At 37.5% G+C, this 20,162-nt stretch overlaps 1 protein-coding gene and 1 pseudogene across 8 annotated transcripts in view; one reads left to right on the forward strand and one right to left on the reverse strand.

The window, feature by feature from the left end:
- LOC118723089 lies at positions 1 to 1,639 on the reverse strand (annotated as a pseudogene).
- Positions 1,640 to 10,767: 9,128 nt separating this feature from the next.
- The window catches only part of ZZZ3 (zinc finger ZZ-type containing 3), a 55,289-nt gene continuing 45,894 nt past the window's right edge, over positions 10,768 to 20,162 (forward strand). For 7 of the 8 annotated variants that reach the window (XM_036443700.2, XM_036443705.2, XM_036443703.2 and 4 more), the window contains exons 1-3: positions 10,768 to 10,903; positions 12,481 to 12,634; positions 18,267 to 19,816. In XM_036443700.2, coding sequence (XP_036299593.1) covers positions 18,318 to 19,816 — 1,499 coding nt within the window. In that variant the 5' untranslated portion in view covers positions 10,768 to 10,903; positions 12,481 to 12,634; positions 18,267 to 18,317. The remainder of the gene's footprint in view (positions 10,904 to 12,480; positions 12,635 to 18,266; positions 19,817 to 20,162) is intronic. The other variant, XM_036443701.2, reaches the window with a different exon arrangement.

Raw genomic sequence — 20,162 nt, forward strand, 5'->3', positions numbered from 1 at the left:
ACCCAAAACGCTTTAATAGTTATAAATGCCTAGAATATTTGCAGAAGCTAATTTGAGCATTTCTCTTCAGTTAAAGCTAAGGCACTGTAGTGAGAGCCCCGAGAGCTGGCCAGCCCCTTGAGACTTGGGTGCTGGGGAGGGTCCAGGCTCAGCAGATGATCTTCAGGCCTGGCTTCCTCTCCTTCACTGCCAGCAGGAGGTCCTCTGTCTCCTCTCTCCAGTAGATGTCACAGAACCAGTTTCTCCTGGGCTGCTGGGCGCTCTCCGCCAGCTTCATGACGCCTACCTCTCTCATGCAGTTGTTGCTCAGGTCCAGCTCCAGCAGGCTGTGGTTGGCCAGCAGGAGGGTGGCCAGGGTAGTGCAGCCCTGGTTGGTCACCTCGCAGTCCCCCAACAAGAGCATCCTCAGGGTCGTGCCGGCTGGCCCAGGCCCTGGCACAGCACCTCCATGCCTGTGTCGCCAGCTTATTGTTGCTCTTCTGCAGCTCCTGGAGGCTCCGGTTCCAGGCCTGCATCACACTGATGTGCGGGCAGCAGGCGGCCCTGAGGCTGCAGGACTTCATCCACAGGGACTCCAGCTGGTAGCTGGGCTCCTCGCACAGCAGCCGTACGCCCTCGTCCCCCACCTCGTTGCCAGCTAAACTGAGCTCCTTCAGGCTCTCCTTGGCTCTGAGCACCTGGCCGTGATATCACACTCCCAGAGCCACAGGGTCTTGAGCCTGGAGCCGGGGCTCAGCAGCCCAGGGCACAGCTCCACGATGCCCACAGCCCCCAGCTTGTTGCCCAGCTGCAGCTCTCTGAGGGAGACCTTGGCGGCCACAATGCCGCACAGGTCCAGACAGTTGGCTGTGGTGAGGCCACAGCTCGCCAGCGTGAGTGACTCCAGTGGGCAGGTGGAGTCAACCAGGCCCTGGTCCGCTCCTTCAACTCCCGCTTGGCCCTGAGCACCTCGGCCAGGGCCTCGTAGAGGCAGCCATCAGGTTGCTGTACTCCAGTTGCAGCCTCTCGATGTGGCTCTGTGGGTCCAGGAGCCCCTCGCAGAGCAGTTGCAGGCCCGCGTCCTGCAGCTGGTTGTAGCTGAGGTCCAGCTCGTGAAGGGAGGGCAGGGAGCGCAGCCTGGAGTTGCCAACTTATAATTTTGTTAAAAAACAAAAACAAAAAAAAACAAGTAGAAAATCTGCAGAAACCTCATGTTGCACTTATTAAGTAAATATAGCTTTATGGAAAATGAAATGCTTTTTTTCCCCCACTCACCTCACTGAAGACCAGTTTTTGGGACTCAATAGCCTAAACATAGTTTGATTATGTTACTCTCTTCAGGTTTTTGTGCAATCTCTGATGATTTTTTTCAGTTTCTAGATTGTCTCGTTTTTACTACCGTGGTACATGGTACCTTTAGAGTTTCTGTTTAAAATTTCTTCTAGTCTCATTTGCCTTGGTTGAGCTAATTTGCTTTCACAATTGAAGCTCTGATTCATAAATTATGCACATGAACCTTTCATGTTTTGGAAATTAGTCTGAGATTTTCTACTTCTTAAATGAAACAATACAATCTTATGTTGAAGGTTTTACTCCCTTAGATTTTTCTTTGAACTAATATTAGAGCATTAATTTACATACTACTCACCTACTTACCCATAAGTCAGAGAAAGCAAATTGAATGATCTTCCTTACCATTGTGCTGTGACATTATTAAAATGCAGCCCTAGCCAGTTACTCAGTAGTTAGAGTGTCACCCCATCGTGGCTTCCATTCTGGTCAGGGGCTCATACCTCAGTTGTAGGCTTGATCCAGCTCAGGCACATGCAGGAGGCAACTAATCAGTGTGTCTCACATTGATGTTTTTCTCTCCCTTCCATTCTTTCTAAAAATCAATGGAAAAGATATCCTCATGTGAGGATTAACAACAACAACAACAACAACAAAAGGGCACATTACATACCAAAGGGGGGGAAAAATATATATATATATATATGTATGTGAATGCTAGAGGCCTGTAGCACCAGTGGGGTCCCTCGGCCTGGCCTGCGAGAGTGGGCTGAAACTGGCTCTCCAACATCCCCTGAGGGGTCCTGGATTGCAAAAGGGCGCAGGTCAGCCTGAGGGGACCCCACTGGTGTACGATCAGGGCCGGGGAGGGACTGTGAGGGGTCTAGGGCATGTTGGGCCTGTCTCTCTGTCCCAATCGACTGGACCCCAGCAGCAAGGTAATCTGGTCAGAGCGTCTGCCCCTCGTGGTCAGTGCACAGCATAGCAGCTTGTCAACTGGTCATCTGTCTGCCCCCTGGTGGTTAGTGTACATTATAGTGAGCTGTTGAGTGGCCTTAGCATATCATTAGCATATTGATATGCTAAGGCCAGATACTTAGCCTATTAGGCTTTTATTATATAGGATATGATGAATGATTAGATATGTGCATGGATGGGTGATTTGGATGATAATGGAAAATAAAATTAAAAGTTGAGGTTTTGTTTTGGACAATAGGGTATTCCCCCTCCCCCCATTTTATTGTTCAAATTATTACATGACTCCTTTTTCTCCCCCTTTGACCCTTTCCACTCCTGCCCTCCCCCAAACCAATGCACTATTGTTTTGTGTCCATGGTTTATGCATATATGCATGTAAGTTCTTTGGTTATTGTCTTCCTCCACCCCCGCCCCCCTTCCCTTCCTTCTAAGATTCATCAGTCTGATCCATTTTGTCTATCAGTTTATTTTGTTAATTAGATTTCACATATGAGTGAGATCATATGATCCTTGTCTTTCTCTGGGTGGTTTTCTTCGCTTAGCATAAAACCCTCCAGGTCCCTACATGCTGTCTCAAAGGTTAAGAGATCCTTTTTTCATTTATAGAGTGTTTCATTGTGTAAAGGTACCACAGTTTTTTTCATTCATTTACTGATGGGCTGTTTTTAGATCTTAGCTATTGTAAATAATGCTGCAGTGAACATAGGGATGCATATATTCTTTCTGTGGACAATAGGTATTTTATAGTGTCATTTATTTAGACATAATTTTATATATAATTATTAATAACAAACTATAATGTTTGCTAATGACTAATTACTATAATTGTGTTACATTCATTTCCCTTACACGTCTTACTCACAGGTGCACCATTTCTCTCCACTAATACTAGCAGTGAATATTTTAGCAGCTGATTGCCACGTCATTAGTCTTGGACCGACTTTTTTGGTGTGTACAACAGGAAATATTTCGCTTTTGGAGAACAAGAAAAATAGGTTTATTTGCGTTTTGCTTATTAATTTGTGCAGTTATTCTAGTGTCTGGTAAGTTAATGTTCAAGAAAATATTGTATATTAATTTTTTAAATGTTCTATTTATGTTAACATTACTCATTTATTTCAGCCCTTTGTATTTAGCATGTCTCTATTGAAATAAACCCACATTCCTATAAAAATTAAAACTGGTTTTTTTTTGCGGCCCATATAAACTTAAAATTTGTTTATTTGGCCTGAGTTAGGCTTTGAGTTTGACATGCTTGTTGAACAGGAATAAAAGAAGGCAGTAATAGAATGAAGACTTTGACAGAACCTTGAGGAGTACCCACCCTTAAGTAGAGGAGAAAGTAGATTTAAGAAATTTTGATTTGGCCTTGACCAGTTTGGCTCAGTGGATAGAGCATCACCCTGCAGACTGGGGGGTCCCAGGTTCGATTCTGGTCAAGGGCATGTACCTTGGTTGTGGGCACATCCTCAGTAGGGGGTGTGCAGGAGGCAGCTGATCGATGTTTCTCTCTCATCGGTATTTCTAACTCTATTCCTCTCCCTTCCTCTCTGTTAAATAAATAAATAAATAAATAAATAAAATATATTTTTTTAAAAATTTATTTTATTTTATTTTCTCTTAAAGCCCTACATACAGTGTATTAGAGAATTCTGTTGGGCCTATCTCCAAAATCTATGTTGACGTGGATAATTTCTTAGTCCTTTCACTGATACTGCGCTATTATTTCTTCTAGAGCAATAATAGCCTCTGAAATCATTCTCCATGTTTCTGCTCTTTTGCTATTTACAGTCTATTCTGTACATAGCTGTCTAAAGGGATGATCCTTTTAAATAAATGTCAAGATCATGTTACTCCCTTGATCAGAATTCTCAAAAGGCTTTCATCTCACCCAGAAAAATCCCAAGTTGTTACTGTGGCTTATCAGGTCCTATACAATTGCTATTTATATCTTAGGTCATTAGAATATTCCTTGATGATTATGCTTTTGAGTTGATATTTCACCTAGTATTCAGAATGATCTTTAAAACATGTATATCATTTATTTTAAAAATATTTTATTGATTTTTGTACAGAGAGGAAGGGAGAGAGATAGTTAGAAACATGGATGCGAGAGAGTCATCGATCAGCTGCCTGTTGCACACCCCCTACTGGGGTTATGCCCGAAACCAAGGTACATGCCTTTGACCACAATCGAACCCGGGACCTTTCCAGTCCCCAAGCCGACGCTCTGTCCATTGAGCCAAACCGGCCTCGGCCATTTTTAAGAACAGTGCTGTAATGAGAATATGTTTTGTCTTATTGTTAAAATCTAATGACATTCTTTAGAATTTTCCTTGGATCCTGTAAATGTGAGTTTTGATAAAATAGTTTATAAAATTATTTTGAACAAAAAAAAACACCAAAAAACACACAAAACTATATCACATTGTGCCATTCCTCTTTAAACCTCTTCAATAGGACAAATAATCCAAATTACATTTAAATAAAAATTAAAAAGTAAATAAAAACAAAACAAAGATCAAATTCATACTATAACTTATACAGCCCCCCATGGCCTGTCAGCTTTATGCTTTAAAGCTTATTTCATGATGTTTTCTCCTTTGCCTACTAAGGTCCAGCCTCACTGGCTTTATTCAGTTTTTTCTGATATGCCAAATCTTTTTCTATTTAAGTGCTTCCATAGTTATTGTTCTTTTCCTCAAACTTTTTTCCCCTTAAGGATTTATCTTTGATATTTACTTTCAGTTTTAATAATGTCCCAATAATGAGTGTTTAATGAATGTTTTCTAGGTACCAGGGAAATGAAGAATAAAAGAGGTCTTGCTGCCCTGGCTGGGTAGCTCATTTGATTAGAGCGTTTTCCCTCTATGCCAAGATTGCAGGTTTCATCCCCGGTCAGAACACATACAAAAAGCAACCAGTGCATGCATAAATATGTTGAAAAGCAAAATCGATGATTCTCTCTCTCCTGCCCTCAAAATAAAAAAATAAAAAAGGAGAGAGACCTTACTATAAAATAATTTGGTAGATGACACAGATAAGTGAATGAATAGATTATTATAGGAAGTAATAATTTTCAAACTGCTGGGGGTTAGTTTGAGGGTTAATGGGCTAGCTTACTGTAGTACAGTCACTTTACCCTTGCCTTTAAGTAGAGTAGCTTTACTTTCATCTGTTATTCCAGCATATTTTAGAGTTCTAACCTTAAAAATAGTTTTTAAAATACCACATGTGCTCAATAGTATGATAAGATCTATGTACCAAATTTCCTGAAAATAGGTAGCTTCTAGGTAGATGCATCTGATCTTTGACTTGTGCAAGATAAATGTTAGCTGAACAATGGAAGTAAGTTAACACATGAATGAAGCAAAGATAGTAGTTTTAATTCTAGGTTCTTTGTCAGAATCGTCCTTGGAATTCATAAAAGATACACACCTGCCCTACCTGGTTGGTAGGTGTATATTTAAATAAAAGATAAACACATTTACACTTTGTGATAATTCATCAACACTAATAATTTTAACTTCTCTGTATGAATACTTTATTATTTATTTATTTATTTTTTTAAAATATATTTTATTGATTTTTCACAGAGAGGAAGAGAGAGGGATAGAGAGTTAGAAACAAAAATGCGAGAGAATCGCCGATCAGCTGCCTCTTGCATACCCCCTACTGGGGATGTGCCCGCAACCAAGATACATGCCCTTGACCGGAATCGAACCCGGGACCTTTCAGTCCGCAGGCCGATGCTCTATCCACTGAGCCAAACCAGTCCTGGCTGAATACTTTAACAGAAAGTTAAAAATAATATTAAAAAATGTAAAAAGGTTACCAAAAAAAATTTGTAGCTAGACTGTATTTTAGATCTATGAAATCAGAAACTCCTGCGCTTTTTTTTTTTTTTTTTTTTTTTTTTTTTTTAAAGTCATAGAAGCTATTTAGCCCTGGTTGAAAACCTCTATGATAAGGTTGGCTGATGGGGAGAATATAGAATAGAATTAGGTAGAGATGGAGTGACCAGATAGAAGTTGTACATTTCCTTAGAAGCTTAGATTTCAACCTGTGCCCCTGGAAGGGTTTTGTTTTTGGGTTTATTTTGGAGTATTATTGAGGAACCAGAGGCCTGGTGCACGAAATTCGTGCAGGGGAGAGGTTGGTTTCTCAGCCTGGCCTGGACCCTCTCCAGTCTGGGACATTCCTCTCACAGTCTGGGACCACTGGCTCCTAACCGCTCACCTGCCTGCTGATCGCCCCTAACCGCCCTTCCCTGCTGCCTAATTGCTCCTAACTGCCCCCCCCCCTTTTTTTTAAGTTTCTTAGTGCATTTATTGGATTGACATTGGCTAATAAAATTATATAGGCTTCAGGTGAATAATTCTATAATACATAATAAATCATCTTTATTTTGTATTATATGTTCACCATCCCAAGTGAAGTATCCTTCACCATTGTGTGCAATGACTGTTGTAGAACACATGAAGCAAAAGGGAAGGAAGTAGGCAGCACAGAGCAGTTACTTCTGCTCTTATAGACGTTCTCCCAATGGGTCTCTTAAGGAATCTCTCCTCTACAGCTTCCCCCTGTGTAAGGATTTCGTGAGCATATTGGGACCCTTAGAAAATATGTAAGTAAAATCCCACCCCCATTTGACAAGAGAAAGAAAAGCCAATTAATGCCAGATACGTTTTTGATTTTTATATTGCTTTCATCCTCTTGACTTCAGTAAAATTTTTTTTACTAGTTCCTTAAAAGAAAAAGCATTTGTTTGTTCTCTGTAGCAACTAACTGTGATAAGCTTAAATGGGAAAAGTGTTTCTGTATTTGACTAGTATCCTAAATACCATATTTTTCGGACCATAAGACGCACCGGACCATAAGACGCACCAGTTTTTAGAGAAGGGAAATGAAGAAAAAAAGATTCTGAAACAAATAGTGTCCTAAAATATTTTCTGTGCATTACAACCCAACATCACAGTCATAAACACATGTAATCAACCCTGTAAAGTAAACAGCAGCATTTAGAACCATTTTAGAGCCGGGCAAGCACACAGAGACCACACAGCCGGGCAAGTAAAAAAACTTTTTTTTTAAAGTATATGTGTAGGCTATATTTGGACCATAAGACGCGACTTTTTCCCCCCACTTCTGGGGGGAAAAAAGTGCGTCTTATGGTCCGAAAAAATACGGTACTTTTTAATAACTGATTTGGTATATACCTCTCTTATTCTTTTAAAATTATTTAAAGACAGAATGTAATATACATATTTGATATTTTCACTTAGAACAACTGAAGAGTTGGGTACCAAATATGAGTGTATAGTATAATCTTTTAAGTTTTTTCCAAGGTCTTATTAAACTAAAGACAATCTCAGTATTTTATGACTGCAATTTTATTTTATAGTAAATTCTGTGGCTTACAACTATTATATCACTAGAACTGATAATATTTTCTAGTGAGATTTTCTGTATTCTTTTAAAGTAATTTCATACGTGCCATGAATCTGAGGTCCTGTAATCTATTTGACACAGTAGTGCTTGTTTTAGTTTGCAAACAGTAGGAGAAGTAATTCTTTTCAGTCAAGATTGGTTTTTGGATTTGCTTTTAGAATTCTTGAATAGTCAATGCATTTTTATTAGTATGTGGTAACAAGCAAAGCTCTGTGGCAAGGGATAAATAAGAGGCCTTAGGAATTGGATTTAAATGATTCGCTTCCAATTTTGTATGCTTTTAAAAACACAAAATAGTTAATTTTTTAAAACTTTGGAAGTGTTACTATAGTTAAGTATTTTAAATAAATAAATAAATAAATCACAATTCAGAGTAGTTTATTTGCTCCAGAAAGCATATGGCATTTGTGTAGACTGCTTACATTTGAAATGTGAAGTGAATGAAATGAAGAGTACTATGTAGGGAATCTAAGACTTTTTACTAGTTTAATTTCCTTGCTTGTTACAAGAAAATTTATAGCAACTTTAAAATTTAGGAATACTTAAAACTGTTAAATTTTTATAGTATTACTTAGTCTTTTTTTAACATTTGAAAAAAGTAAATAGAGAATTGTTTTAAATGTTTGAAGATAGATATCAATGTTTCTTAATCACTCTGTTTTCTTCCTCTGATTTTAAAAAAAGCCAGTTATATTTGATATACTAGAGGCCTGGTACACGAATTTATGCATTATAGTGGTCCCTTTGCCTAGCCTATGGGATCAGGCTGAAACTGGCTTCCAGGGGTCCCGGATTATGAGAGGGTGCAGGCCAGGCTGAGGGACCCCACTGGTGCACGATTGGGGCCAGGGAAGGATGCAGGAGGTTGGCCAGCCAAGGAGGGACTGCGTGAGGGCTCCAGGGAGTGTCCGGCCCATTTTCCTCAGTCTCGATTGGTCGGACCCCAGCAGCAGGCTAATCTACTGGTTGAAATGTCTGCCCCTGGTAGTGAGTACATATCATAATGAGTGGTTGAGTGGTCTTAGCATATCATTAGCATACTAGAGTCCTGGTGCATGACAACTCATGCACTGGAGGGAGGGTCCCGCAGCTGGCCTGCCCCCTCTCACAGTCCAGGAATGCTCAGGGTTGGGAGGCAACCCATTGATCATGGAAAGGTGACGCCCTCATCACACCTCTGCTGCTGCCACTGCCGGCAGCACAAGCCTCAGCCGACCCTGGTTCCCTGAGCTTCTCGCAGCCCTGGGCAACTGGGCAGCCGCCATCCAAGGCTTGCCTGCTCCTTGGGCTGGCCCTAGGTGGCTGGGGGGCTGAGGGTGGGTCCAGCCACACCTTTGTGCCTGCTATTCCCCCTGCAGGGCTGAAAGGATTGGGGGACTCTGGTGAGGCTGAGGGGACTAGGTGCTGCCATCTTTATGATGGCGTGACCGTCAGTTTGCATATTTATTTTTTATTAGATAAGATGGCACTTTGATTGGTTGAACAGCCAACCAGTTGACCCATACTTAGTAAGCATATTAGGCTTTAATTATATAGGACTAGAGGCCTGGTTCTTGAAATTTGTGCACGGTGTGTGTGTGTGTGTGTGTGTGTGTGTGTGTGTGTGTGTATGTGTCTGTTAGCCCAACCTGCACCTTCTCTAATCTGGGATCCCTTGAGGGATGGTCGACTGCCCATTTAGGATCGGGCCTACATGGGCAGTCGGACATCCCTCCTACAATCCAGGACTGCTGGCTCCCAACTGTTTGCTTGCCTGTCAACCTGATCAGCCTCTAAACCACTCGCCTGCCAGCCTGATCTACACCTAACTTCCTCCCTGTCTGCCTGATTGCCCCAAACTACTGTCCCCCTGCCGGGCTGGTCACCCCCAACTGCCCTCCCCTGCAGACCTGGTTGTTCCCAACTACCCTCCCCTGCAGACCTGGTTGCCCCCAACTGCCCTCCTTTGCAGGCCTGGTCGCCCCCAACTGCCTTCCTCTGCTGGCCTGGCCCACCTCCACCAACTATCCTTTCCTCACCCCCAATTGCTCTCTCTCTCAGGCCTGGGCCCTCCTAACTGCCCTCCCCTGCTGGTCATCTTGTGGTGGCCATCTTGTGGTGGCCATTTTGTGTCCACATAGGTGCAGCAATCTTGTGTGTTGGATTGATGGTCAATTTGAGTGTCATCCCTTTATTAGATAGGATTATATTGGTTTCTATTCTATTGTTAATGAAAAAAACTTTGGCAGGTTGAAAACTCTAATAGCACATTTTATCCACAAAACAGCCTAAGGCTATCTGAATTTTCTTGGCAGATTTTTACTCTTTGTTTTTATTAGACAGAACTTTGGAATGGCACACCATGGTGAATTATTCCAGAATGCCATTCTTAGGTTTCTCTCTTTAATATATATGAATATGTTTATAATGCTTTTCTTCATTGTAAGCACATCAATATGCTTTTCAGACTTGTTATCTTGAATAAAGTATGTGTTTTTAAGAAGCTTACTTTTAAAGAATTGTTTTTGTACAGTTATATCTTAGTTCATTTCTTAATTTACTTGGTCATATTTATTTTCTATTTACTTTCAAAATTATGTTGATAAATTTGTCACAGAGGGATAATGTAACCAGAGCAAAAATATTACTTAAAAAGGCATCAACAGTATTAAAGTCACATTTAAGGGATCCTTTTTATTTCATTCATTAGCATTATAAGTTTATTATAATATAACATAAAAATGATACTTTTCTATTAATGTCTGAGAAGTTACAGACTTTTGAAAAATGATGTATATTTATGTTGGTAGTCAAAAGGAATCTAAGGAGCTTTTATTATTTGTAAGAATTTAAATTTTGAGGTAATTTTTGAAGTATTTTATGTTGGTACTCTGAGAAGCATTTCTAAGACCTTTATTAGCAAATCATCTATCATTGAAGATAACACATTTTGTAGCTAAATATTGGGAATATTTTTTTGTAATTTATTAGAAAATGCATTGTAATGTCTGCTTAGAATTGTCCACAAATTATCCACAAATCTGTAAACAGTTAACACAACCATAGTGACTATATTGTTGTTTCCCTTCACAGATATCAAGTTGTGCTAGTACAACCATATAAATAATTAATACCTGAAGTCTCAATGTAATATGGACAGTAACAATGATGACAGATAAATGCAGACTCTTGGGAATCAAATACTAGGCGAAACACTTTCAAAAAGGTAAGAAAAATGTAATCTTTATTAAGGCCAAGAAGGCTGTAGTATTAGTAGAAGTAATTGACTAAAGTTTGTTTTTTAGTGTATGAGGCTATTTAGAAACACATTTGCACGATCCTATGTTAATACTTGTAGAACTCAGCTATAAGTATCAGTTCTTCTGTGAAAATAACAATTGCAGATGTCCTTGCCTGGTAAATATAATGGATGATGTTCCTATAGCAAATCCTATACAAAAAGGTAGTAACCTGGTGACTAGAACTTGACAGAAGGCTAGATTTGGTGTATCAGTGTATACTCAAGACACATCTTATATTGTGGATTCTCTTTATCTCTGATGATTGCCATCACCACCACCATGCACTGTAGAGTGTAATGTTTGCCATGTTTGTGAAAGGTTTTCAGGGTTAGGTACAAAGGAGTTGGCAGTTGGAATCTTTGCTTTAAGAAATGTGAATTTTTATGTTAAGAGTTACTTTTTATAGGACTATGTTTTTACTGTTAACTCTCCTCATGTTAATTTCAAACATTTTATTTAAATGTAGTATTAAGTTACTTTATTTAGATAATTTTCCTACCTTTTACTTTTTAATAATTTACAAGGCATATTTGGGAGAGGTTTTGTCTACTGATATTAGATATCAGCCCTCTTCACTTCCTAGCTGACTAAAACATTATCTAATTTATTAAGCAGTAACTCTGGTTTACAAAGCTTGATAAGGTGCATCAGTTTTGAAAATAAACCTTCACCGAAAATAGTAGCACTTTTAGAACGATTAGTTTTATGTTTATAATAAAATGACAATTACTATCATAATCATCACTAGTCTTTTTCCTGGTCTTTCTCCTTGTTTCCAAATGAACATTCATAATCATTCATTTTAGTCAGATTCTCTGAAAAAGATATTATAATACATTATTATAAAATAAAACTGTAATTAGCCTAACTGACCATGAAATGGAATTTAATTAAGGTAATTAAAATATCTGGCCAACTGGGTACTAAAACCAGAAAATCCTTATTGGTTTTGTCCTTGTTGAAAATCCACATGCCAAAATAGTAGAAATTTCCCTTTATAATAGTCTTTGTAGCACTTTAATAGTCATCAAGGTTATCATATAGATAGAGAAGACTTGGTTGATTAGTTGGTGTGTATAACCTAAATTATTTTTCTTGTTCAATTCCCACTTTTGTATATGAAGGCCAACATTTGGGAAAGGCTCTAGAATAAAAGTTTATAGATTTTGTATTAGGACTCATATCATGGGTAGTCTTTGGGGTCATGTCCAAAAAATACTGCCTGAGATTCTAGATAACAAACTGAGTCAAAGTTTGACTCAAACTAATATTGAGTTGTAAGGATTTAGTACATGGTTAAGCTTTTGTTGTTGTTGGTTCCTAAAGATCTTTTCCAGTTTCTTAAGTATCTCTGAGGCTACAAAGTCACCAAGAAGTACCAACAATATTACTGTGAACAGATACTCTGTTACCTGCTATTTCCTCTTATTATAGAAGGAGTATATCTATTAGCATAAGTTAATTTGCTTCTTTAATTTTTTTTCATTATTTTATTTTAAAGAAAGGAATTTAAGAGGTTCTAGTATTCTCCATGGCTGAAGCTGAGAGTCTGAAACCCTGATGCTTAAGCTCTATTCTAGATCATAGCTCCAACTCCTTCAGGATATAAGGAAAAGAGATAATATTTCCACAATGATAGATCTTTGGTTGTACAGGTAAGTTATTTAGTTTTGCAGTAGTGAAGAAAGATATTAATAGTTTGATTTCTTTTTTTTGAGGGGGGAGCTTATTTGTCTATATTTTGCATGGAAAATTATATAGTTCATAGGAATGTGGAGCTATAGGGAATGGGATAGGGATGAAATATTTTCTCTCTCTTTCCAACAGGGGCATAAATGAAGTGACTAATACATTGCAATCTTTAGAGCATATTTGACCATCTATGTATTTTTTATTCAAGGACATTGTGAAATTTCTTTACTTTCTTTGTTCCCAATTGTCGCTTTAAGTGGGTATTCATTCAGCTCTAATCTATCCATCTGTCATCTATCAATCATATATCTGTTTCTCTTAATGGATCCTTTTATGCAAGGCAATATATAACAGAGTTACCAAGCTTCAGAAAGATGAATATTAAGAATTAAGTTGAATTATGTAGGTGGTTCCCAGGTTTCACTCTCCTACTTTTAACCTTACAGGTTCTTTTAATCTGATAGAAATAGTGGTAATTGCTCTGCTGAAGAAATGTCTTAAAAGAATTGTGTGACAAGGATAGTCTGAACTATTATTAAACAGTTCATTCTTACGTTCTAAATCAGCGATTTTCAACCTTTTCCACCCCATGGCACACATAAACGAATTACTAAAATTCTGTGGCATTTTTTTTTTTTGCTATCTGACAAAAAAAAAAAAAAAAAGTGTAATTTTGATTCATCTATACTGAACAGCTATTGTTTTGTTGGCTATTTTCATTTTTTAGTTTGACAATCTAAGGGAAAAGAAAGAGGTCAGTGTCCCTAACTAAATAGTCAGGTTTGAGTGTTTTAAAAATTCTTTTTCTTTATTTTTTCATCACCATTTATCCCTCCCCCTTCCCTGTTCTACCTCTACCCACTCCTCCCTCCTGTTATCACCGCATAATTGTCCCTGTCAATGAGTTTTTTCTTTTTTTCTTTTTTGCTCAGGCTCTCTACTCCCTAAGAACTGTCTATTTGAAAATCACTGTTCTAGACAGAAAGAAAAATAATAATATTCATTATATTTTTCAGTTGCTCTTGCTCTTTTTTGCTTTTCACTTTGGTTTGTCTATCTGGTATCATGACCAGTTTCTTGAAAATTGTTCATTCAATAAAACTAAATATTATTGTAATAAATATTAGCCAGAACATTGTTGTTAATGGAGAATTGATTACCAGTCCCTCAATCCTCAAAATTAACTGTACTACTTTGATAATTATAGTAGGAGCAAAAAGTTACAAGCAGTATCTTTGAAATAACATCTTGAGATTTCTTTTTCTTAAGTAAAGGTGATAGATAGCTGGAGTAGTGTTGCATTAGGAGGACCATTTTAGTTAAATCTTTTATTATTCCTTTCAGTTCTTATTGATGTACTTCTGATGTGTTCACAGGGGCAAGAAATTTATGATATGAAACATAGCTAATTCTGTTTTAGAACCCTATTAAATTTTAGATAAAAGTACATTCAAATTGGGGGAAGAGTAGTTCCAACAGAAAGTAAATGGTTGAGATATGTGGAATTTGGGGTAGGATTTAGGGCTTAATATGAAAGGAGAGGCTGAAATTTGGTTGATAGCTGCTCTTCTCAGATAAGCCCTCCAAAGGTTGAAAACTTTACGAGGGTACAAAAGAGAGGAAGGGAGTCAGTTTAATTCTAATGATGCATTACATTCTTTTCTCTCTATTTTAGAAAGTGGCATCATATTCATTAGTGGTGGATAACATATAGGGAAAACTTCTTTCTAGTTGCTAGATTGGGTTTTGCTTATATGAATATGTTAACTAATAGTTTCCTTTTATTCTAAAACTAAAGATTGAATTTTCAGTTCCAGTAGGGTGCTGGCTAAGGATTTCATCTTGTACCTCCTATTTTGTTACCTAGCAAGAGTCTTTTCTGAGATACTGTTTTATAACTGAGTTTCTTTTTGTTCCCTTAGCAACTTAAATTTTGTCAGAAATACAATTTTGTGCTCCAAAGAAATTCTCTGAATTTCTTCAGTAACTGTATTATGCAGCTAAAATGAAGGAAACAATTGCTTTAGTCTATAATACTTTGCTTAACAATGGCAAAATAATGTTGAGATTTGGTTGAGATAATTAGGACTTCCTTTTGCCCCTTTCTGGTCACTGAATTTTGTACTCTGTTTATCAGGTAACTACAGAAAGTGTATGCCTTTATGTATGCTTGTCCAAAGTAGAAAGGTAAAGAAAAAAGTTAGAGCAGAAGAAAAATCATGAGAGGGTAGAATACTAAAACGTCATTTATCTTGCACTGATCAGTGTGGCTCAGTTGGGTATTGTCCTATGCACTGAAAGGTCATGGGTTCAATTCCTGGTCAGGGCACATGCCTGGGTTTTGGGCTTGATCCCCAGTGAAGGTACGTGCAGGAGGCAGCCAATGGATGTTTTGCTGTCATATTGATGCTTCTCTCACTATTCTTCTCCCTTTCTCTCTCTTTAAAAATAAATAAATAAATAAATAAATAAAATATTTAAAATATCATTTAACTCTAGTTCTCAGAATTTTAAGCAATTTATTACCTTACGTTAATTTCAGGCAAGAGATTTTTACAATTCTCTATTGGTGCTTCCTTTGCCAAAGAGATTATGGCTTTATTTATAAATATTTTTATTATTGGTAACAAATAAGGAATCAGATAAATTAGTCTAATTTAGTTTGAAACTTGATGACACTGTTATTTTAATATAATACTGTCTGTTTGTAGTAGTCTTAAGGCCCTGCTTCTCAAACCCTCAGAGATATATGAATTACCTAGGAATCTGATTAATTGGCAAGTCTAGAGCAGGGCCTGACAAGCGTGCAAGAGATGCCCATGATTCTGGTCCTCAGTCTACACTTTGAATTGCAGAAGTTTGAGATACCAAAAGGTCTTTCTTATAAAACCAGTTCCACTTTAATTATCGCTCAATAGCACAGGATTTGAGAACTATAAAATTTGGACTTCATTGTAATTATTGAATGGAATAATAACATTTTTAGTAAAAGAAACAAAGGTTTAGTCTTTCCTATTAATCAGTGTTTTGATCACTGGATGGTGGAGGAATAAAATAGGCCCTCATATGTGGTGTTTTATATAGTACTATAGTACTATAATAGGCCCTCACATATAATGTTTTATATAGTACTATAGTACTTCTGGGTGCTACTACTACTAATATGCTTATTTTATTAATAAGGACAACATAGGGATTTTGCTCTTATTCAGATTAACATAGAAAGAAGGGCTAGGAATGCTCATTGGAATCATTTGTGACTTATATGCCCTTACTTGGCATTACATTTAAAAAAAAAAAATATTTTATTGATTTTTTTACAGAGAGGAAGGGAGAGAGATAGAGAGCTAGAAACGTCAATGAGAGAGAAACATCGACCAGCTGCCTCTGTCCCGCAACCAATGTACATGCCCTTGACCGGAATCGAACCTGGGACCTTTCAGTCCGCAGTCCGACGCTCTATCCACTGAGCCAAACCAGTTTCGGCACTTGGCATCACATTTTAAAAAGTAAAGATTACCAGGTTTTCTTTTTAATGTGTGTTAGGTGTTACTATTTTCATTATTATATTTGAGCCATAAATCATGAATATAATCAAATTTGCATCAATGATATTTGCATTTTATAATTCATTTATTTTCTTTGTATATTTACATAGGTATTTAATATTTAAAAATCAGTCACCTTTAAGATTGAGAGGTCCAAGTTTGGGTATATAAGACAAATAAATTTATATTAAATTTTTTAGTTCTTTTTTGAAACATTTCAAAATAAATAAATTTTGTAATTAAAAGTGGATATTTATGGGTCATACACTTTATTATATGTGAATAAAAATAAGAGAATGTAATCTTAATATGATTTAACAAAAGAGAATTACATGTCAGGTTCCTCTAATAAATCCCAAAAGTGTAAAAGTTTACTGTGAGAAATGTATTTCTTAAGTTCTGATTGGCATCCCACACTTATTCATGTGATTGATTTTTAGAACAAATTTTTATGCTTTAATCCCAGAACTGGTTTTATGATTCTTGTAAAATTTTTAAAAATTAATAATTAGAAATTTAAAAGTATGCTATACTCTGAAACAAAACTACATTCAACCAACTTAAATATGTTATTGGGTACTTTCTCACTCAGTTCATTTGCCAACAGATAGGAACAGCAAGAGTTGCTTTTAATGTTTCTCTTTTTGTGATAACAAGTTGCTGTGCATTCTGTGGTTCTTTATAACCTTTTCTGTTACATATTTCCAATTGAGATAAAGAACATTGTATTTGATTTGCGGGGAGTGTGTGTGTATGTGTGTGTGTGAGGGGGTAGAATGGCATTTGGGGGATTAGAGGAAGGCTGAAGGATGGCAGAAAGGAAGAGGGAGAGGGGAGAGGGACACTGTGAAACTGTACCACAGGCATTTTTGACTTCTTTTCCTGTCTATCCAGCACCCCAGTTAGAAGTTAGACAGTGAAGTGGCAAAGTATCTTATGGAAGCTAAACATAGGAGCAGAAGAATGGAGACTTGAAATGTTAACAGCTCCTTTATTCTGCTCAGTGAGAGAGCCTTTGGGAAATAATCACTAAACCCCTCAAAAGTTTTTTTCAGTTTTCCTCATATTAATCTTAGGAATACCAAGCATTCACACCAGAAAAAGCTCATCTCCCCAATATGCTTTAAAACTGTGGCATACTCGCATACATAGGAGTTCAAAGAAGGAAAGGATGGGGTTATAAGTATACTCCTGATTTCTTAAATGCAGTATTTGCTTCAAGGGCTTCTTTCCTTAGTTTTCTAATCCTCTTTTAGAATACTTTGTTTCACTTGCTAATTATGGCTTTACTTATAGGAACTAGCGAGGCTTGGTTTTTCTATGTTTTGCCCTTAGCCCACTGCAAGCTAAGATTGTGAGTTCTGTCAGTCTGCTTTACAAAAAACATTTCTGCTGCAATAAAAATTTTTTGGATGCCGTGTAGTTTGTTCTCAAAGGATTTGACCTGAAACTCCTTGTAGTAAGAGTGAATTAAAAGAGCAGTTTCTATTTTAAAATATTTAAAAATATTCCTTTTTATTTCCTGTGAATATTTTGAGAAAACATGAGAAATGATTGGGATAGTTTTTTTGATAGCTTCTACATAAATTCAAGATTATTATTTTAATAACCAAGATGAAATCCTGTCTTTGAGAGAGGTCTTTTCTGAGCCCTTTGTGCCCAAGTCTGAGAGGCAGATACACAGTGAAGCAGGTTAAAATCTAGTGTCCTGCCCTGCCACTTAGCTGGGTGGCTTTGGATAACTTAAAATGTGTGGCTCAGTCCCTTCATTTGTAAAGTAGGGATTGATAATAGCACCTATTCTAGTTGTTATGAGATTTAAGTGAGTTAATGTATATAAAGCATATAGAATGATGTCTGGAACATATCAACTGCCATATGAGTGGTTAGTTATTATTAATAGCATTTTTAAAAAAATGTTAATAAATTATGTCAAGTAACTTGTTAATATTGGCTATACTTGGATTAAAAAATTGTGGCTTTATACCTTTGTTTTAGGAATATTAACTATTACCTTTTTCTCATTATTTTGTTTACATTTTTGAAGGTTTCCCAATGAGTGGATCATGATGACCGTATTGTAGGGACTTGCCATAGTATGGCTGCTTCCCGATCTACTCGTGTTACAAGATCAACAGTGGGGTTAAACGGCTTGGATGAATCTTTTTGTGGTAGAACTTTAAGAAATCGTAGCATTGCTCACCCTGAAGAAATCTCTTCTCATTCTCAAGTACGATCAAGATCACCAAAGAAGAGACCAGAGCCTGTGCAAATTCAGAAGGGAAGTAATAGTGGGAGAACTACTGATTTAAAACAGCAAAGTACTCGAGAATCATGGGTAAGCCCTAGGAAAAGACGACTTTCTTCAGAAAAAGATAATATAGAAAGGCAGGCTGTAGAAAATTGTGAGAAAAGGCAAACAGAACCTGTTTCACCAGTTTTAAAAAGAATTAAGCGTTGTCTTAGATCTGAAGCACCAAACAGTTCAGAAGAAGATTCGCCTGTAAAATCAGACAAGGAGTCAGCAGATCAGAGAAGTACAGTAGTGGACAATGATGCAGATTTTCAAGGGACTAAACGAGCTTGTCGATGTCTTATACTGGATGATTGTGAGAAAAGGGAAATTAAAAAGGTGAATGTCAGTGAGGAGGGGCCACTTAATTCTGCAGTAGTTGAAGAAATCACAGGCTATTTGGCTGTCAATGGTGTTGATGACAGTGATTCAGCTGGTGTAAACTCTGATGACTGTCAGCGTGATGGGAACACTAAGCAAAACAGCACTGGTTCCTACCCATTGCAGGAAAAATCAGTAGCTGAAAATGGGGATTCGGACACCTGCACTTCAGTGTTTCTTGACAGTAGGAAGGAGGACAGTTATATAGACCATAACGTGCCTTGCACAAATTCTGAAGTGCAGGTCAAATTGGAGGACCACAAAAGAGTAACTGCCTGCCTGCCTGTGGAGCATGTTAATCAGCTGACGACTGAGCCAGCTACAGGCCCATTTCCTGAAATTCAGTCGTCTTTAAGGGATTCTGAAGAGGAAGTAGATGTGGTGGGAGATAGCAGTGCCTCAAAAGAGCAGTGTAATGAAAATACCAACAGCGCCCTGGACACAAGACTTGAGAGTATGCCAGACTCTGGAGAACTGGACCCATCTTCTGTTCTAGACGGTGTGTCAGCTCAAACGATGTCTTTAGCAGAACCTCAAGAACATCGATATACTCTGAGAACTTCACCTCGAAGGGCGGCCCCGACCAGAAGTCCCACGAAAAACAGTTCTCCTTGCAGAGAAAATGGACAACTGGAGGAGAATAATCTGAGTCCCAATGAAACAAATGTAACTGTTAGTGATAATATAAGTGAGTCTCCCACAAATCCTGATGAAATTTCTCAGAATGCTAAACGGATATGTTGTGACTCTGAAAATTATGGGAGTGAAGGACAAAGTAAGCCACCCTCGGAGGCAAGACTCAATATTGGAAATTTGCCATCTGCCAAAGAGAGTGCCAATCCGCACATTACAGAAGAGGAAGATGATGATCCTGATGTTTATTACTTTGAATCAGATCATGTGGCACTGAAACACAACAAAGAGTATGTGTAAATATGGTAACCATGAATTCTGCTTTGTTTATTATTCCCCAAGTTTTCAGTACTTGTAAATGTCTATTCTTAGCATTTCTTTTACAGCTAAAAACTAATGCTTTAGCTGAAGTTTTAAGTTTAACATACATAAGTTTTTCATCTCATTAAAAAAAAAAAAATCTACCAAAAAAAGAAAGACTTTAAAACTCAACTTTTATTTTCTCAATGGCAATATGGTTTTCTAGTTTTGGTACTTCAACATGTCTCAATTAGAAGTGACATGTAGAAACTTGGTTGATGATGTTTTTGTTTTTAATAAGTTTTATGTCATTTGACTTAATTTATAAATTGGAAA

This window comes from Pipistrellus kuhlii, unplaced genomic scaffold (assembly GCF_014108245.1).
Source record: "Pipistrellus kuhlii isolate mPipKuh1 unplaced genomic scaffold, mPipKuh1.p scaffold_m20_p_2, whole genome shotgun sequence".
Lineage (NCBI taxonomy): Eukaryota > Metazoa > Chordata > Mammalia > Chiroptera > Vespertilionidae > Pipistrellus > Pipistrellus kuhlii.